Raw genomic sequence first — 20,507 nt, 5'->3', positions numbered from 1 at the left:
GTTCTGGAGGGGGGGGGGGGGGGGGGGGGGGGGGCAATTTGTCAATAGACCATCATGTTTCTGTTCATCTATATTGTCTAACCAATAAGGATTATCATTCCAATGCTTTGTAACACTGGAAAATGACTTAAACATAAATATTGTCATAACAACTTCTATAAACATTTTTAAAAGCAGTGTCATATATATGATCAAATTGTATCAGTGAAACAATCCAATCTTTCAAAATGCAGAATTTACTGCAAAATTAATAATCCAAAAATAGCCGAACACACCAAAACGGAATATACAATAACTTAGAATTACATAGAATATCCCAATGCAGGGCCGGTTTACACAAGACATGTGACCCTGGGCTGTAGACAGTTTTGGTGCCGTGCCAATGCAAGTTTTTGTGCACTTGCAAACTGATAGTAAGGCAGATTTAAATTTCAAGGTTGATTAAAAGTGAGATTTATTTAAACAACCTTTGTATCTAGGGTTGGTGCTCTGATATCATTGTTTTCATATAGTTCAATTTTGCTTATCTAGAAGAAAATCCAACAGATTGAAAAATACTTTTGTCGAAATATAGGCAAAACACTTCACCCGCATTGCCTGCTGGCGGTGGTCAGCCCCCCAGTGGGGGCCGTTCTGATGTATGGCAGCCTCGCCTCTGTCAGTCTGCCCCAGGGCAGCTGTGGCTACGGACATTACTCACCACCGTCAGGGTGTGAATGTGTGTGAATGGGTAAATGAACCGGGGGACTGGGACTCCGTAGGTTGAGTAGTCGTCTTTTCCACTACTTTTCGGCAATTTGATTCCAGCTTCCCTGTCCCTTACCTTTAACACTGTGTATCTGTGTGTTAGTGAGTGTGATTGGGTGAATGTGGCTATGGTCTACAGCGCTTTGTTTGAGTGGTCAGTATGACTGGAAAAGCGTTATATAAGTTATATGACTGAATGCAGTGATTTTACCATTAAATGTATAGCTTCGTCACCATGTTTTGCCATGCAAAGAGAGAGAGGCGTTATCCTTCTGTGACTCCTGAGGAAGACTTTGGATATAAACCTTTAACTCTCAGCAGTGAACCATCACACTGGGATCAAAACAAAGCAATGGCATTGTTTTTTTTTTTTTCACATTCTGAATTTCAACTGAACAAATATTCTGCATGACAAAGTTTCAATAATTTACGTTTGGTTTGGAAACTTATTTGTTAAGTCCAAAGACTGGTTTCGGAAAATCAGATGTTCTCCCGCACCTATTTGTGGGCCTGCTATAAATAGGGACCCGCTGGCAACACATGCATGTCTATGACAGGCGCTTACAGATTCCCCTCACACGCTCCGGCTCCAAAGCAACACCGACAGCTCTTCAATGGTAAGCTGGGTAATGTAGCCTTCTTTATAGAGACAAACACTTTGACTCTGCTCTTGTCAGATATAAGCAAATAACTGACTTAAGTTTATATCGTAAGCCTGAACAGTTCAACTTGAGAGTGGATGCTATTTATATCTCACTCCAATGCAAGAGCTTTGCTCGGTCGAAGGACGTTTAATCTAAACTTTGTCTCTGAGGAGAAGGTCCTGTTTAGATTTTATATATAATTTATTTTCGCCCTCAGGTCCTCCATCTGAAGAGCGGCTTTTTTACCTCCCGTGGAACTTTTACATGGACAGCTCCATTAACTTTGAGTCCCCTTTCATTCCTCCTCCTTCTTTCATTTTTTTAACCACAGGTTTATATATCTGGGAATTTCTCTCTATATATGTTCTTTTTGTGAACTGCCCTGGTGGACGATGACTTCAAGGAGGCCAATGACTCGCTCATTTTCTGGCAATGGGAGAACCAGCAGCTTCAGCGAAGAGGAGGGCGGCTCTTCCAATGGCCGCTCCGAGAGCCGCAACACTTATCTGTCCAATGTCAGGCCTGAAAACAGGTAGGGGCAACTTCTTTTATGATCCCAGTCTTTGTTTGTTTTGCTGTTGAGGTTGTCTCTGGGTCAGGCCAGTCTAGTTAAACAATCACTAAGGCCTGCAGAAGAAAGAAAAAAATTGTAGATGGAAATGTAAATAAACAGGAAAGCTAAGCACAAGAATGTTACTGTATTGAGTACACAATGTGGCTGATGTAAAAAAAAAAAATGTTTCTGTTTTAACCTGCAAACTCTCTAAGAGCTAAATAGCGTATTTTGTCTTCCGGGGAGTGTGTTTGCAACAGGTCGGGTGAGTTAAAAACCATCCAGATTTTAATTATCCACTGACACGCCTTCATTTGCCTCCTTCCGAATAGCTATTCAAGGTATTCTCACTACAGACCAGCGAGGTAATTCCTAATTTCCAAACATTCCTCCCAAGCTCCCAACTAACACGTTAACCACAAAAAAAAAAAACTGGTTTATCCCCAGAATGAAACCAACACGTGTTTTAAATGTACTCCCCAGTTCAGTTGACACCGTTGTTTTTGCTTGATCTCTCACACGTCTCTGTCACCTTTTTTTTTTTGTTTCTTTGTTTCTTCACAACCTCGCCTCTGCTAGACATGTTCATTAACACGCTGTTAAAGAGAGCGCTCCTTGAATGTACTGAAGAGTTGTCACCTCAATGACCAAGACTATATACAAGGTTATATTCCTCAGCGATGAAGCTGTGTGCTGACTCTCTGATGCGGCCGTGTTTCCTTCCAGGAGCACGCTGTGCAGCGTCATGGCCCAGCTGACCGAGGACGTCCAGCCCTCTTTTGAGACCACGCTGAAATCCAAGGCCGTGTCAGAGAACTGTAACGTGAAATTCACCTGCGTCGTGTCAGGTAGGTAGGCCCACGCTTCCTTATCGTGTCCCTGCTTGTTGTAGGTTTTTTTGAAAAACTGAGACTTCTCAGGCTGAAAAGATGAACACACACACATACACAAACACACATACGCACAGAGGATGTGACTAATATGAAAACAATAAGGCAGGATTTCACTCTGTGGGCATCAAATTAGCTGCTTCCTGAAATTAAAAGCACATTAGGCTGGTTTTTCTAGGTGTTCTTAACTGCAGGCAGATTTTTTTTTTTTTTTTTTGGGTGGGACCATCTGGCTGCAGCAGCTGTTTGCCGCTTGACACATCAGAGGCATGACGCAACAGACACGAAACTGCTGATTCTATGCATTAATACCAAAGGTCCATGTGGCGTTTACTATGCAACCAAATCGTTTTCGTAATTTCAGGACCTTGTGGCGCCAAAGGCTTTGATAAATGTTTTCCATACAGGTTACCCGGCTCCAGAACTGAAATGGTATAAAGACGACATGGAAATGGACCGCTACTGTGGACTCCCCAAATATGAAATCCGCCGAAATGGAAAAACTCACACTCTTCATATTTACAAGTGAGTACAAGAGTTTTGTGGCAGTCGTTCGGAGTGCCAGTCAATCAGAAGTTTAAATACACTCATCATGGGCATGGATCTCATTTAATTCTGGGCTAATTAAGGATGCATTTTAATCATTCTCTTTCCTGGTTGGAATGATTATATTACGTACAGCTGGAACACATTTTAAGTTGGAATTTAATGTGTGTTTTCTATTATCAACGCAGGATCAAAATATGCGCATGCACCCCAGCTAATATCTGTATAAAACTCCCCTAACAAGTTGCAGAGAAAACTTCTATTTTTTTTTGGAGCCATCAACAAGGTCCTCGAATAATTATGGCACGACATTTAACCAGTTTTTTTGGGGCAAAAATGTACACCTAGTTTAAATTGATTCTTGCGCAAGCCTGACTTTTAAGCGTTGTCTGTGCAATTTCATCAGCACTGAGGCTGTGGGCATTTTAAAAGATTAATGTCAGACTTGATCATTCATTAGAAAGCCAGTCTCAATATGAATTTGAGATAGTCGTTTCAGTCGGAGCACCAAACTTTGACGGTTAAACCATTTGACCCAAATTGTTACCGCTGACAGGAAATTAGATGTGAGGTTAGGAACAACCCAAAAAAACCACCACAGGTTTTTAAGCCTCTCATAAACGGAAAGACGCTGGAGGGCCTGTTTCACTGTCCACACATTTCAATGTGGTGCCGGCCCAGAAAGAAGCAGCAGCAGCTCTAAAAATGATTCCCTGAAGCTTCCCGGTAACTAGCGGCTGCCCTCATAAACAAGACAAATACCTCCCTGGAGAAAAGTCTCACAATCAGATTAGACAAATATTGAGCTCTGTGGCCACAATAACAACAACTGTGTCAGTGGGAGTCACGGTGAGGCTTTCAGGGCTAAGAACAGTGCATGAACTGTCAAGTATTGTGGTGGTAGCGTCGTGTTGGGGGTCTGTTTCGGCCGGCCGTGGTGCTGACTCTTTTACACAGTTCATCATCATCAGATCAACGGCTATACCTGAACACAATAGGGCGTTCCAACAGCGCAGTGATCAGAACTGGTTTTGAAGTGGATATATACCAGAGTAATATTAGGCTTCTGGAATTACCTTAACTGTATTAAAAATGAATGACGTGCGCTGCCAATAACAGAACACCAGCCAGTTAAATGAACTCTACTGTTTCTGATAACACTGGTAAAACATCCATCCAGAAATATACCAGAAGCTTATTGATGGCTCCAGAAAGAGTGGTGGGACTTCTCCACGACCCACCGAGAGATAATACGGGAGGTGTATGTGTATATTTACAATTATGTATAATTTTGACATTGTGAGAATTAGGAAAAAAGTCACAAATTGAACTAGTGGTCCTAATTCCTGTTTTTAAAAGTGCATTAAAGCTGTTTATTGTCTCTTCGTTTCATCAAAAAAAAAGAGGTGGTTGAATGCATCATGAAGTCCAAAAGCAATATGACATTAATGTCGTAATCTCTGCATTCAGAGTAATAGAAACGCAATTCTGTTTTTTTGTTTTTTTTTTTGTTTGTTTTTTTTGGCTTTCTAACAATATCAGAATATAAGAGCAGGAGCTTTTTTTGTTTCAGCTGCACATTGGATGATGCAGCGATCTACCAGGTCTCGGCCAGCAATAGCAAAGGTATTGTCTCCTGCTCTGGAGTTTTGGAGGTCGGTACCATGAATGAATACAAGATCCACCAGCGATTCTTTGCAAAGCTGAAGCAGAAAGCAGAGAAGAAGAAAAGGGACGTTGAGGACAAGGGCAAGAAGGACAATAAAGAAAACATTCAGAAAGAAGAGCAGCGGAGTAGCCCCGAGCATTCACACAGGAAACGCTCCGTGCCGCCACTGGAGGAGAAGCCAGTGGTCAACAACTCTGCGGCCGCAGAGCCGCCAGGAGATGCTGCAGAATCAAAGGCAGTTACGTCAGCAAGCACAGATACAAGAGATTATACCTCTGTAAACAGTTCTTTGGATAAGGAGGAATCAGAGGAAGCACTGGCTAAAAAGAGAATAAAGAGGTCAAACAGTGTAGACACGGGGGTCAACAGCAGCATTAGCAAAAGTCACACGATGGGCAGTGGAGGTGAAAATTCATACGATGGAGGCATCGGTCTAGCACAGTTTTTGGCGGAGACTCTTCAGTCTCAATCTGCTGAGGAGAATCAAGAGGAGAAACCCAAGGAGGCAGACATGGAAACTTTAAAGGAAGATAAAGAAAATGAAATGGAGGTGACACAAAACACGTTAGAAGAGCAGGACAAAGAAGAATGCACAAAAGAGAAAGAGAGACACGAGGAATTAGTGATAGAAAGCGAAAATAAAAGAGAAAAACAGCCAGAGGTGACCCACACTAGCAAACTCCAGAAGTCCAGTAGTCCAGGAGTCAAACATCACTACAAGGGTCAAAAAGATCACGAGCAGCACAATATTCAGGCCTCCATCTCCTCCATGCTGCACTCTGTTAAAGACTTCTTCTTTGGTAAGAGCAAGAAAGACTCTCACAGTATCTCACACACGCAGAATGAAGATGAAGGTCTTGACCACCCAGCAGTGCTTGCTGAGCCTGAACCAGACATGCCTCCATCACTTCAGCTGCAAGCAGAACATAGTTCAGAGGTGCTCAAGCACATGGCGGAGGACGCCGCGCCAATGGAAACCGATAAAGCAGCGGAGCCCTCGGAAAGCGTGGAGCAACACGCAGAACCGCTTAAATTCAACTGTGAAGGAGCAGATTTACCAGCCGATCATCAACTGCTTCCAGAGACCAAGGAAGAATGTGCAAAAAAGAATATAGGAGAGGGTGATGGGAACGTGGAAGCCATGGAGGTATCTACAGAGGCAGAGAGCAGCAGTTCAGCGGAGGAAAAGTCATTGTCTGGGTATCAAGTTCACGCCGAGGTAAGTAGGACTGCTTTATCCAGACTAAACATTAACTGACCTTTTGGTAACCGAAAACCGAGCTACTCCTTGTTCATTGTTTAAACTCAGGTAGGGCTGGGCGATATGGATTAAAAAATAAATTTCCGATTAATCGATTTTTTCCTCCTTTTTGTTTCATAAAAAGAAATTAAAGAAATTATTTTAAAGCCTTGCTTTTTATGTCAAGCATTTCGTCAGGGAGTTGACCTGAATTCAAAGTGCAACTAAAAACAAGCTGTGAAACATGCTTGTAAAACAAGATGGCAGCCGTGCCATTATAAACAATGAAAATATGACAAAACATTTGCTGCTAGTGGTATTACACATTGAGCTAAGAACAGGCTTCACTGCACTCGTGAACTTCAAACTAAGTTAAAAAAAAAAGTAAATAAGTAAATGAAGTACCTCGTATTATGGTAAAAAAAAAGTTTCTGCTTAACAATATTTTGACAATACATTTGCCTAAACATATATCCAGCATCACATGCTGTTCTCTTCATGGAAACCCAATGAGTGTATTGCCAAAATAAAATCCCGATTTTCCAAAAGTGAAATCTTAAAGAATTGTAAATCCGAATTAATCGATTAAATCGATTTATCGCCCAGCCCTAAACTCAGGTAACTACGGCGTAACACAGACACCCGTGATCATTTGTTATTTTCATGTCACACGTGAAATAATTTGACAATGAAACTACTTGACAGCATACAGTGTAATTTCACTGATATACTGCTGATAAAGTGAGTCAGCTATGAGTGAGCAGCGAGTCGAGAAAGTCAGTGTGTGCGAGTGTGTGTGTGTGTGTGTGTGTGGAGAGGAATAGGGAACTTAACACAAACCTGCAGTAGATGCATGTGGGGGTGGGGGATATCAGCATCAAAAGTGCACAGACGGAACGCAGAATATCTTCGATGTTCGGCCCTCCTGAGTGGAACACGGGTGCGTCAGAGATTATGATGAAACATGAACGTCTGAAAGTGTTCTCGCATTACTTTGCTTGACAGACGGCTGGGCAGGTTCAACGGGCAGTAGTGGGGAGTCCAGGGCAGGTTTCAGCATGAAAAGGAGGGCCTTGTCACTGTGGTCAGATTCCTCGCTGTCCCCCAACCGCCTCCCTCTTTGGGTGTCCTAAAATAAACCCTTTCCTCATCCACTCAAGAGGGTGGTAGGCGGCGGTTCTTGGTCATCTTGCTCTGCTCGTTTTAGAATTGTTTCACATCTGACGAAACGCTTCCACGTTGGAAGTTTGTGATCGAGCAAAGCCTTTATCTGAAATTATTTAGTTTAGTCACTGCCGAAACTCAATCAAGCGTGTTTTGTGTTGATCATAAAGTAGCGAAGCAAACAGAAATGCAAGACTTTTTTTTTTTTAACCTCGCACCAAACTCTATATCTGACTACCCTGAAGGGGTTGTGAGAAAGCGTTTGCCCTCCTATAGACTTCTTTCGTTAAGGGAAAAATACAATGCAAACCAATATGGTCCTATGTGAAAAAGTAAGCAAGTTAGCCATCTTGTCAAATCACAAATTAGCTATTATAAAGGACATACTTTTGGTTCAGTTTAACTAGCCACACCCAGACCTGTAGAGTCTAAAAACACATTAAATAGAGCCTGACTGATTTTAAAAAGTAGGCTGAGATATCTTAAAAAGCCCCGATCCAAAGAAATGAACAAAAAGACGGTTAGAAGCCTTTTGGGACTCCAGGAAACCACAGTGAGAGCAAAATATCCACAAATGGATGGCAAAGATGTTATCAATGAGAGCGTAATAAGACCAAAACCACTGGTAGCTAAAAAGGTCAGAAAGACTTGTCTCACATTTCCTAACAAAACACTGTAATGATATTTTAGCGAAAATACTTTTGGTTCTGACAAGAAAAAAATTGAATCTTTTTGGAAGGATTTTATTTGTTTATTGTGTTATATAATTTGTAATTTTTGTAATTTTTATTAAGGATCCCCATTAGCCACATCTGGCATAAACTAACCAAGCCTATCTGCATGGAGTTAGCATATTGTCCCTGTGCAGGCATGGGTTCTCTCTGGGTATACCCGTTAGGTTAATTGGCGTTAGGTTAATTGGTCTATCCACAATGCACTTAGGTATGAGTGTGGAGGCATAGTTGTTTTTCCTGAGTATCTGTGTGTCAACAAACTGGCAAGCTATCCAGAGTGTAACTCGTCTCTTGCTCAGTGACTAGAGGAGAAAGGCATCAGTCCTCTGCAACCCTGCATCACTAGGGAGGTTTAGACAAAGGAACATCAATAACATCACAAGATCGCAGCCATGGTACCTCACTCGCTTGTCTTCGTGTGTCATTATGTGCTTAGTCTGCTCTCTGCTACCATTCTGTGATCACCCCTAAATATCAGACAGTGATTTCTAAGAACAATTTATCCATTCTTAATTGACCCCAACTTCACTTAGATCTTTGCAAGAGAGGCAGATGAGGAAAATCCAATTATTACTATTAGTATTATAAAACTGCTTCTTGTGTTGGGTTACTCAAGTTATCTTTGTCTAGATGAAGCTAGATGATGTGAAACATGTAAAAGTTTGACGAAAATAAACAAAAACATGCAGGAATCTTTATGGGGCAAATAACTTTTTTTACAGCAATGCACAGTACATATATCAAATAAAAGTTTGGCAAATATCGATGGTACCGAGTATCAACATTCTGTGAAGTGGTACATCGTGTCCTGTGGAAAGGGGAACTGGGGTAAATATGTTTATTCACACATCTGCCAAGTCCCTCAAATAACATTTCTACCACTGTGTCATAGGGGGTGTGTTGAACCATTTATGTGAAGCATTTTTTTCCTCAAATGGTGGTTACAGTCATTCGCAAAACGGAGAAATCAAAGCGCTTTAATTTGTGTCTTCTTTTTTTGGGACTGAATATACCACCGGTTCCCTTTCCACAGAAAGCAGCCACTTCTTCTTTTCCTCATAGTCATCACTGCAAGCCAAACATGTTGTCACGAGGCGACACGTGGCTCCTGAACGCCTTCTACATATAACTGAAATGTGAACGCTAAAAGCAGGAACCACAACAGCAATAAAAACAGTTATTGGTGTTTGGCAATGTTTAATAACTGCAATATAAACCTTTTCGATGTTTGTCTATCGTTGTCATATTTCGTTCCTCAGCCCCCCTTATGGCAGAAAATTATTGGAACAGATTAAACAGATTCTTTTTTGCCACAAAGAAAAGCGTAGCTCAGGCAATACAAGGCGAGGGCTTTGTATGAACAGCACACCTTTGCCTACAATGTGGGGAATTCCCCCCCCGTCTGAGTTCAGTGAGCACACAAGGACTTTTAAACTATGCTGCCGTTCTTTCAGGGATTGCGCTTGCGCCTTGTTTTGTTTGAACTTGTTGAAGTTAGGGCCGTATACTTCTAAATCGTTACTGAAAAACTGTCAGGGTAAACGAAACCTCCAAGTCCAGGCTTTTGGGTGTGTTACAGGACCATTTCATATGCACACACATGAGGTTTTGGCTGCCTTTCACAGGACACGAGGTTCCCAAAATAAACAGACAACTAATAAAATAGAATACTTTATTGACTTATGAAAGTCACTCCCTTTTTTGTGTAGTGTCCTCTGTTTAATAACTGATTAACTTTTTTAACTAACTGACCACAGCGCTCTACCTGTCTTGCTGGGATTGCATGACGGCATCACAACGCAAAGTCTGCCAGGAACCCTCGGTGTTGAAGCTCCTGTTGATTTATAGCAGAAATAGTTGTCTGGGTCTAAATGTGTCACACTGCGAAAGGTCACTGCTGTAGGTTCTTTTCAATGAGCTTCTCAAAAACATTACGGACCCACAACTTGTCTCAGAAATGCTTTAAATGAGGCGTCTCTTTGCCACTTCTACATCGGTGATTAAGCAGTTTGAAAACATGTTCTTGTTTCTGCACCACAAGCACACAATCCCGATTTATCAAAGTTAATTAGAAGGATAAGTTTGTTAACTTTTCAGCAATATTTAATTTCATTGAAGACTCATGAAAAGATCTCTGCAAGTTTTTGGCGATTAAGATGTATTTAAAATCAACAATAAATGAACCAACAGTTAATGATCATTAAAAATCTTTGAGAGGTAGTAATCAGTAAAAGCGAGAATTGAATCGGAAATCCTCAGATAATAATCAGAAAAACACAACACTAATCTCAATACACGACACACAACTACAGTAATTACTAACTAACGGCTCTATAATAACAAAAGATTAGTTTTGTGACCATGGACTGAACATCCAAAATGTTACCTAAACTCTAAATATCTAATACTAAGAGTTTGGAAGCTGGCGATCAACAATGAACAACTTATTGTTCTCTTTGGAGTCTACGAATGGTTTTGTGCCTAATTTTCAGTCTTTTCCGTTTTTCGATCTTAGAGGGGAAAAGGAAAATGAACCGAGATTTGGAACCAGCCTTGGTCTGTCGGCCGTCACCACCAAAATAGAACTGAAAAAGAGCGGCTTTCTGCTGTCAGACGTGCTGTGATTTCTCTTGCTGAATGATTTTTTCAATCCGAATCTGCAGTTCACACTTACGTTTCTCTCTGTAGGAATAGTCCGCATCTTTATCAGCAGCGGTTTTATCTGCCAGAGGTCATTCTGAGACAGACAGAGGTGTGCAGTTCTGGCCCAGGTTCTCAGAGAGGTTCTTAGAACCTTGCTTAAAATAGTACCAAATAATGCTGAGCACATGTCTTGTATGTGGAGAAAAAGCAAATAAAATCTTGCTTGGCCTGTACACAAACATAAACAAAAGGAACAGCGTATGATGCTAACAATAACATCTGTCGCAACCCAATGCAAAGAGTTTATCGGGCCTCTCGGTTGTCCCGGTCAGGCAAACCTTCTGAATGGCTTCCAAGAGTGGGTCTGAGTCCGAACTCAACTTTGCGAGGGAGGGAGACGTCAGGAGGGAACAATCAGCCAATCAGAGGCAGGCTCAATGTACTGTCGTAGTTATGCCCTATTAACCATCCATCCATTCATTCATCCATCCATTTTCTAACACGTCTATCCCTTGTGGGGTCGTGAGGGTTGCTGGTGCCTATCTCCAGCTGTCAATGGGCGAAAGGCGGGGTACACCCTGGACAGGTCGCTAGTCTATCCTATTAACCAGACAATTTAAAAATAACAGATTCTATCATTTTTCTGCGACATGTTTTTTGTATTCTTAAGGTGCTTTTCACATTTCACACCAACGCTGATTAGTCCGCTTTAAACAGACCAAGGCTTATTTTCTCAGATAGTTGGATTTTTTTTATGGTAGGTGTTAAAGCTCATCCAAACTCTGAACACACACACACACACTGAAGTCTTACTTGTGAATAAATCCTGGTGCAATTTGTTTATGGTGTAAATGCAAACAGACTGTCCAGCAAGCCAAAGAAAAAAAAAGTATATGATGTGTTATCTGAGAAGATTTAACTCGATGGAATACCTCGGTCTAAATGTGCGTGTAACCACCACAGTCAGTACCTCACAGTCTCCCCTTCTATGTGCTCTTTTTTACTGTACGGCTACATTTCTTTCATGAATACAGAGCAACATGCTGACAGCTCGCTGCCCCACTTGCGGCTCACACTTGGCCTCAATTGTTGCAATTGCATGAGCATTGTGCAGCCGATTTGGTCTGCCTTCAAAAGTGCCGAATAAAAGTCTCCAGGACTGTCCTGGTGTAAAAGCACACTGGGAGAGGTGGACTTTGTCAATAAGCATAACCGACAACAGAAAATTGTCTCATGACTCGGTTTTTATTTACATTGCTATTTTAAACGTGTAATCATGAGGACCTTGACATGCTTCTCTGCACATGAATGCAAGCCATTCAGACTTCGAGGAAACAGCCAGCCTACTCAGAGACCTGACATCTTTACTGCGCCCTCTTAGACGTTGATATTGCACTGCTTCATTCAATGTTTACTCAGAGGAGATTGGTGGGGGTGGGGGGATTTCACACTTGACCCCAGTGTAGCTTTTTGTATCCTTGTCTCAGAAAGATAACTTATCCACATTGTGACAAAGGCATAACATCTCCATGCTATATTCCTTAAAGACAAGCATTGATGCAGTTGTTTTTCTTGTCCTGTCCACGCCCCCAGCATTTTTTTTCATCCGCTGCATGTCTGGCGTAACTGTCTGTGTTACTATCCCTGCCGCCGTGGACAGTCTGTTGTATGCAGACGTCCCTAAATGACCCACGTAAGACGGTAAAGATGGCATAGTTTATGTCACAAAGACTTTCTGGTCAAGCTGGAGAGCGGACGGGAGGGTAGGAATTAGCCTACATTAAGAAAAGACTGGTTCATGTGTAAGGGTTAACACATAAATTGAAACAGAATTTTTTTGACTAAGTGTGGATTGCAGCTTAGTTTTCTGCATTTCAAAAGTAGTAAAATAAGATGGTTATCATACTGAGGACTTTGAACACATTATATTGACAGGCATTACAAAAGAATATATATATATATATTATTTTAACTGGGTTTATGGGGTGACAAGGACATTTTGAAAAGGACATGGAAAAAAGCTAGTCCTGCATGTAAATGGTCGTATAAAAGGTATTTGTGTGCAACACAGCAAGCACATTAGTTTTTATACATACATACATACATACATACATACATACATACATACATTACATATATATATATATATATATATATATATATATATATATATATATATATATATATATATATATATATATATATATATTTCATCATGAAAACACCATGATCATAAAGTGTTTACAGAGTTAATGCTGAAAGTCCAATTCAGAGGGTGTGTATTCAGTTATTATGTTTTATGTCTTTCACGTTTTAACAGGATGAAAAGAAAGACTCAGAGATTGTTTCGGTCATTAACGAGGAGCTCGTTCTTCAAACCCCTGATCCCAATTCTGGAAGAGAGGAACCTTTATCTCAAAAAGATAAAGAGCACTCCCTCCAATCCACCCTTCTTAAGGTAGAAGACGGCTGCACTCCCCTTCAAAGTGTTATCTCAGTGACTGAAAACCATAACCGTGAAGCAGCGCTTACGGAAACTCTGGAAAAGGAGGAGGCCTGTGTTGTTGACAAAGAAAAGCCTGACACTGAAAAAGATCACCCCACCCACCAGCTTTCTAAGGAGGAGAAAGCTGAAGTGAAATCAAACAAACAATCTGACTTGGATATAAATAAGTCAGAGATTACAAAAATATCTGCAGGTTCTTCGGAAGACCGACTTGAGCCGTGTGAATCTGATACAAGAGCTCAGGTGCTGTCTGCTCTTCCTGCTGCGGAAGCTCACGCCGCAGAGAAGTCTCGTTTAAAAGAAGACGCGAAACGCTCTTCGCTTATTCAGGAAATGAACGAAGGACTTCCCCCGTCTGAAGTCCCACAGTGTTTAGCGGTGGGTGACCAAAAAAATCAACAGGAAGGAGCCCCTGTAGGTGGGGAAATCACGGCTGACCATCAGCATACAAGCACGCCGAGTTCACACTTTGAGGAGAGGCACGTGGGGAAAGAGGAATTCAGTTCTGCCACACAGGATGATGTCGAGATGAACTGGTGCAACAGTTTAAAAACACAAGAGCAGGTGTCTCTGCGAGATGATGGCAGAGAAGCAAGGAGTGAAAGTTTGCAGCTAGAGTCAATAAAAGATGCGGGACTTGATGAAGAAGGGTTGAGAGAACAAGAGAATGCAAGTAACACTAATGTTCTGGAGGAAAACAGTAATATTTCCAATGGAAAAATCAGTGGTTTAGGTTGGACTGGTGGACATGGTTGCAACACAGTAAATATTCCATCAATCCAAATATCTAGCACCGAAGACATCCCAGATAATACACCATCTATGCCAGAGATGAACCCGAGCGAAGAATGCATAATCCCAACCATCAAAATAATGGAACCTGATCTGAAAGAGTGCACTTTGCCTCTAAGTATTTTGGCACTAAACAAGCCTGATCTAAATAATTTGCAAATGCATGATGCAACTCATGAGTCGAAGACAGGAATCCAAGACGAGAGGGTGGCTGATTTCCCAGGCACGTTCCCCACGCACAGAGGAATGCAGCGAAACGATGACCTCTCACCTAAAGACAAAACAAAGGAAGTTGTTCAAGAACTGCACGAGCGCCAAAGCAGTGAACAGCCCCCTCTGACGGAATATGCTTCAATTCCTGTCATAAATATTTTGTGCAGTGATGACCTGGAGGGCAACGCACTGGGTGACAGCGGTGGTCGGGCGACAGAAAAGGCTTTCGGAACGCCAACAGAGTTTGTGGTCCCTCCGATATCTGTTTCGTGTCATGAAAGAGAAGTTGAGCTCAAACTGCCCTCTCCCACCAAGAGGACAGAAAGCGAAACTTCAGCTGGCACGCAAAGGGAAACACAACAGGGTGTCAGTGAAAACCTGAGTGAGAAGTCTCAAACGCCTCGAGCAAAAAAAGACGTAAAGGAAATTGTTGAAAAGAGCCTAAAAGAGAACGCACTAACAGCAGTGAGCGAAACTCCAGTACCGAAGGTTGGTGGCGGTACTCCAACCTTCAGTAAACCGATAGAGGACGGTGTTGTCCCTGTATCCCTAAAGCAAAAGTCCCCAAAAGATGCTAAAAGAGAGAGTTCTGTGTCGGTTGAGGATTTCCTAAAAAACCGACCATCAGTTGAGAGACTAAGCTCCAAACCCCCAACGTACCCTTCTTTAAGTCCATCCAGCCTACGCAAGTTTATGGCCAAAGCAGCTCCGGACTTAGACAACGAGACCACGGCCAACATCCCCGCAATCTCCGTGGAAGATCGACAGAGCGACAGGGCGGAGGAGGATTTCAGCGGGGGCTCGACGCCGACGTCATCCCTGTCCTGCGAGAGCAGCCCCCGGCTCAAGCGCCGGGACAGCCTGACGCTCATACGTTCTGCCACCCCCGAGGAGTTGGCCTCTGGAGCTCGCCGCAAAATCTTCATCCCAAAGAGAGAAGAGGAGCTGGAAGGAGCCGTGTTTAGCGTGCTGGAGGGCAAGAAGGAGAGCCCCTATATGTCACCGAGCCAGGCTCGCAGAGCTGCGCTGCTGCAAGCCTCCACGGGACAGAAAACCCCACCGATGGAGAGGCGCTCTCCGCTGATGAGTCGCAGAAAGGCCACGCTGGAGGTGCCCAAGGTTGTGGAGGAGGCCCCTGCCCCAGAACCAACCAGCGCTAAGGTAGAGGAAAAAACAGCTGGAAAGAAGACAGACCCTTTGAAAGGTAAACCATCATCTTCGTTTATTGCAATATGTAAGAACAGGTTACAGCTATACAGCAGTGTTGTAGTCAAGTCACTATGCCTCGAGTCCGAGTCCAGGTTCGAGTCTCCAGTGTTCAAGTCCGAGTCAAGTCCAAGTCATTAAAAAAAATCTGAGTCGAGTCCAAGTCAAGTCCACTACTCATCCGAGTCAAGTCCGAGTCGAGTCACTATTGATCAAGTCGAGTCCAAGTTCCGCACTAAAGTAAGCATAGCCTACATGTTTTAAAACTAAAAAACAAATCCACACTCCACCACATTGCACTAATAATTTAGATATTAAAATCATACACCAAATAATATTCTAATGACATATTAAAATTATAGCCTAATGATATAAAAAGTGGAGTCTTTTTCTCAATTCAGAATGATCTGAATGTAGGAGTTCGAGTCCAAGTTCGAGTCATCAGTGCTCAAGTCCAAGTCAAGTCATGAGTCTCTAAATTTAGCTAATGACTCGGACTCGAGTTCGAGTCTCGGACTCGAGTACTACAACACTGCTATACAGTCAACATGTTGTTTTTAGATTTTAAGCTTCTATGAGTACTTTTTTGGGGAGTGGAAATGCCAGGAGGGCTTCCGCGTTCCTTTACAGGTTATGTTGATTAGAAGTACACTGTTTCTCACCAGCTCCTCAAGTAATCCGTAAGATCAGAGGAGAGCCCTTTCCAGATGCGTCGGGACACCTGAAGCTGTGGTGCCAGTTCTTCAACGTGCTCTGTGACTCCAGCATTAAGTGGTTCAAAGACGAAGAGGAAATACTCCAGATGAAGAGAAGGTTACCCCCACCCACAGAACTTTCAGCGAAGATCCGACCACAAGCAACATAAACATGCTAAAGATAGATGAAAGATACAAACAGAATTTAAACTCCGCTTTCCACTGTTATTTCCATGACGGTATGTTTGACGGTCCAAAACTGGACAGGTTGCTACATCAAAACAATTAGGAAACAAGTGTTATTTTGGCCCCAGGAGCCCATTCCCCGTGGTCGTTCTCATGTTTGCGCTGCAGAGTTGATCAGCTCATGTGACAGCGAGTCCCACAGCTGTGGCAACCAGGGCTCAATCTCTGGCTAGACGCATAAACTGAAATCTGACACAATATTTTCCCATCTCATGGGTGCATTATAAAGTCTATATATGAGCTGCCGCTTGCTTTGTCAGCAGATCGAGTCCACAAGACACGACTATCGTACTTAGAGTGACACCATGTGGATTGTTGATGAATTTCAATTTGAAGCTAAAGAGTCTTTTTTGTTCTTTTTTTTATCTAGTGGAGGAGATGAAAGCCAAGTTGCTCTTGCAATTGTACATGCATCCAGCCAAGACTGTGGTGTTTATGGGTGTACAATCAGTAATGAATACGGGAACGACACAACGGACTTCCTGCTCAGTGAAGAAAGTAAGATAAGCAATGAATTGATTTGTTTGTGCCTTATAAAAGTCCATTACAATGTATTATTTATTTGTCTTTTGTGTTGCAGTTTTGTCTGAATTCCTACTCAAGGAAGACTTGGAAGGTATTTATTTCTTGGTTATGTAATATTATATATATATATATATATATATATATATATATATATATATATATATATATATTTGCCCTGGGTACAAGGCTCTGGATGTTGTGGGGCTGTGTTGGTTAATGCGACTCTGCAACATTGCGTGGACATCGGGGGCAGTTCCACTGGATTAGCAGACTGGGGTGGTGGTCCCCCTATTTAAAAAGGGGGACGGGAGGATGTGTTCCAACTACGGAGGAATCACACTCTTAAGCCTCCCTGGTAAGGTCTATTCAGGCGTTCTGGAAAGGAGGGTCCGTCGGATAGTCGAATCTCGGATTCAGGAAGAGCAGTGTGGTTTTCGTCCTGGCCATGGAACACTGGACCAGCTCTACACCCTCAGCAGGATTCTTGAGGGGGCATGGGAGTTTGCCCAACCAGTCTACATGTGCTTTGTGGATCTGGAGAAGGCATTCGATCGTGTCCCTCGAGGGATCCTGTGGGGGGTACTCCGGGAGTATGGAGTACCGGACCCTTTAATAAGAGCTGTTAGGTCTCTGTATGACCGGTGTCAGAGTCTGGTCCGCATTGCCGGCAGTAAGTCGGACTCGTTTCCAGTGAGAGTTGGACTCCGCCAAGGTTGCCCTTTGTCACTGATTCTGTTAATAACTTTTATGGACAGAATTTCTAGGCGCAGCCAAGGTGTTGAGGGGATCCATTTTGGTGGCCTTAGGATTGCGTCTCTGCTATTCGCGGATGACGTGGTCCTATTGGCTTCATCAGGGCGTGATCTACAGCTCTCACTGGAGCGGTTCGCAGCCGAGTGCGAAGCGGCCGGGATGAAAATCAGTGCCTCCAAATCCGAGACCATGGTCTTGAACCGGAAAAGGGTAGAGTGCCTTCTCCGGGTTGGGGAGGATGTGCTGCCCCTAGTGGAAGAGTTCAAGTATCTTGGGGTCTTGTTCACGAATGAGGGGAAGATGGAGAGGGAGATCGACAGGCGGATTGATGCGGCGTCTGCTGTGAAGCGGGCGCTGTACCGATCCGTTGTGGTGAAGAGAGAGCTGAGCCAAAAGGCGAAGCTCTCGATTTACCGGTCGATCTACGTTCCTACCCTCATCTATGGTCACGAGCTTTGGGTCGTGACCGAAAGAACGAGATCCCGGATACAAGCGGCTGAAATGAGTTTTCTCCGTAGTGTGTCTGGGCTCTCCCTTAGAGATAGGGTGAGGAGCTCAGTCATCCGGGGAGGACTCAGAATAGAGCCGCTGCTCCTCCACGTCGAGAGGAGCCAGTTGAGGTGGCTCGGGCATCTGGTCAGGATGCCTACTGGACACCTCTCTGGTGAGGTGTTCCGGGCACGTCCCACCGGGAGGAGGCCCAATGGAAGACCCAGGACACGCTGGAGGGACTATGTCTCCTGGCTGGCCTGGGAACGTCTTGGGATTCCCCTGGAAGAGCTGGTCAAAGTGGCTGGGGAGAGGGACGTCTGGGCCTCCCTACTGAAGCTGCTACCCCCGCGACCCGATCCCGGATAAGCGGAAGACAATGGATGGATGGATGGATGGATATATATGTGTGTGTGTACATGGTGGAAATATGTATGCAGAGTATCATTCCTCAATATATTTTCTCCAGTTGGAGAGGAGATTGAGATGACCCCACTGCTGTTCACCAAAGGCCTGGCAGACAGCGGCACCTGGGGTGAGAAGTACTTTGGCCGCATTTTAACCGAGACTGTCCACATCGGAGAGGGCTGCACTCACAAAGCCAGCAGGGTTAAGGTTATCTATGGCCTAGATCCTATCTTTGAGTCCGGAAGCACCTGTATCCTCAAAGTTCGCAACCCCATTGCGTACGGAACCAAACAGGAGACCCTTGCGGAGAGAAATTTGGATATTGCAAAGCAAGTGAGTGCCATTCAAACTGCAACCACAACAAATCTGAGCAAATTATATTAACTGGGTTTTTGTTGTTTTTACAGGAATGTAAAGTCCAAGACATGGTCCGAGAATACTGTAAGATATTTGCAGCTGAAGCGAGAGTAAATGAAAACTTTGGCTTTTCATTAGAGTAAGTGCTGCTTATCAAGCTAAAATGTTATAATGCTCTGCTTTCGACAATTACAATAGCACATATCCTGGTTCTTGCAGAGTGATCCCTCGGTATCTAATTCACCGGCCTGCCAACTCAGTGCCGTATGCCACGGTGGAGGCTGATCTCACGGGAGAGTTTGGGAAATATTGTACGATAGATGCCAAAGGAAAGCTGTTTTCACAAAACATTTCAGAGCTGGAGCAGAAATGCTGCGCGTTCCAGCACTGGATCCATCAGTGGACACACGGAAACTTGCTAGTCACTCAGCTGGAGGGTAAGCTACACATACGAGGTATTAAAGGAGGAAGTGATCAATGGGGCAGATCTGTGGATGATGCAAAAAAAAAGATTTACCTGTATTGTTTTATTTTTGTAGGTGTTGAGACAAAGATAACAAATGTTAAAGTTGTGACCAAGTCGAAAGGGTTGGTATCTCTCTCTCCACATGCAGATGATTCTGATTGACCGCTTCAAAATCAGAATCCCAAAAGCAGGTCTTCCTCCTTGTGTTTCAGATACCAAGGACTAACTGAATGCGGCTCGCCGGAAGTGTTTGACCAGTTCCTGACGCATCATCAGTGCAACTACTACTGTGGGCTCCTTGGGCTTCGGGCGCTGAAAACAGATCTGCAACAGCCGGCCAAACTAAAAGGCCCCAGAAGCCCCCTGCTCAACCGAAAGCTGGGCTCCAACAGCCCCCAGCTGCAGCGAAAAGGGCAAAGCCCGCAGATGTCTAGAAAAGCAGCCATTAGCCCAAAGATAGCCAGAAAGGCTCAGGAAACAGAGGACAGTAACTCAGCAGGGAAACAAAAGCCCTCAGAAAGGCTTACTGTCCCTGAACTGAGGTAGGAAATAAGACTTTCTTTTGATTCCAGCATTAATGATTCTGCGTTCCTTCTCTAGCTTCAGGTGTAAAAAGACAAGGACTTCAAGAGTTAAGGTTTAGAGCACCAAAGGTTGTTGCTTGATCGTGCTTTGAGGATATTTTTTTCCCCCCTTTAGCTCAAAGATCAATGGTGCAAAACAACTAATTATTTTTACTGTTAAGGAATTCAAAGACACTCTCGTAAGCTTTAAAGTAAATCGTTTCAGACCGTTTTCTAAGAGTCTTAGCAGCTTACTGAGTGGAGAATCCGCCGAATGATTGAAAGGAGAAATCACAGTGGATGTATTTGAAATTGAAAGTGGAAGTTGTACTGTACCCGGACGCAGCCAGTGAATGTGTATGTTTTGTTACTGAGTGTGTATATCTGTGATGTAGATTGTGCAAGGTAAAATATATTATTACACTTACACCTGCCTTTGCACATTATTTAACGCACGG

General features: G+C 43.3%; 1 protein-coding gene across 3 annotated transcripts; it reads left to right on the top strand.

Annotated features, from left to right (window-relative positions):
- The first annotated feature begins 1,256 nt into the window (after positions 1-1,256).
- On the top strand, positions 1,257-20,478 carry alpk3a (alpha-kinase 3a). Of its 3 annotated transcripts, none has more exons than XM_036149858.1 (15): positions 1,257-1,364; positions 1,609-1,923; positions 2,277-2,309; positions 2,671-2,792; positions 3,242-3,359; positions 4,954-6,268; positions 13,151-15,545; positions 16,213-16,360; positions 16,859-16,986; positions 17,069-17,104; positions 18,725-18,996; positions 19,071-19,159; positions 19,240-19,457; positions 19,560-19,608; positions 19,699-20,478. In XM_036149858.1, exons 2-15 carry the CDS (start codon positions 1,784-1,786, stop codon positions 20,030-20,032), a joined length of 5,397 nt encoding a protein of 1,798 aa, XP_036005751.1. In that variant the 5' UTR covers positions 1,257-1,364; positions 1,609-1,783; the 3' UTR covers positions 20,033-20,478. The 3 variants fall into 3 exon arrangements, with proteins under 3 accessions (XP_036005751.1, XP_036005743.1, XP_036005748.1); XM_036149850.1 differs by having other exon boundaries at positions 1,271-1,364; positions 1,723-1,923; XM_036149855.1 differs by lacking the exon at positions 2,277-2,309 and having other exon boundaries at positions 1,271-1,364; positions 1,723-1,923.
- Positions 20,479-20,507: the final 29 nt, after the last annotated feature.

Source organism: Fundulus heteroclitus, chromosome 2 (assembly GCF_011125445.2).
Source record: "Fundulus heteroclitus isolate FHET01 chromosome 2, MU-UCD_Fhet_4.1, whole genome shotgun sequence".
In the NCBI taxonomy this organism is placed as follows: domain Eukaryota; kingdom Metazoa; phylum Chordata; class Actinopteri; order Cyprinodontiformes; family Fundulidae; genus Fundulus; species Fundulus heteroclitus.
This window is presented reverse-complemented; position numbering and strand designations above follow the sequence as displayed.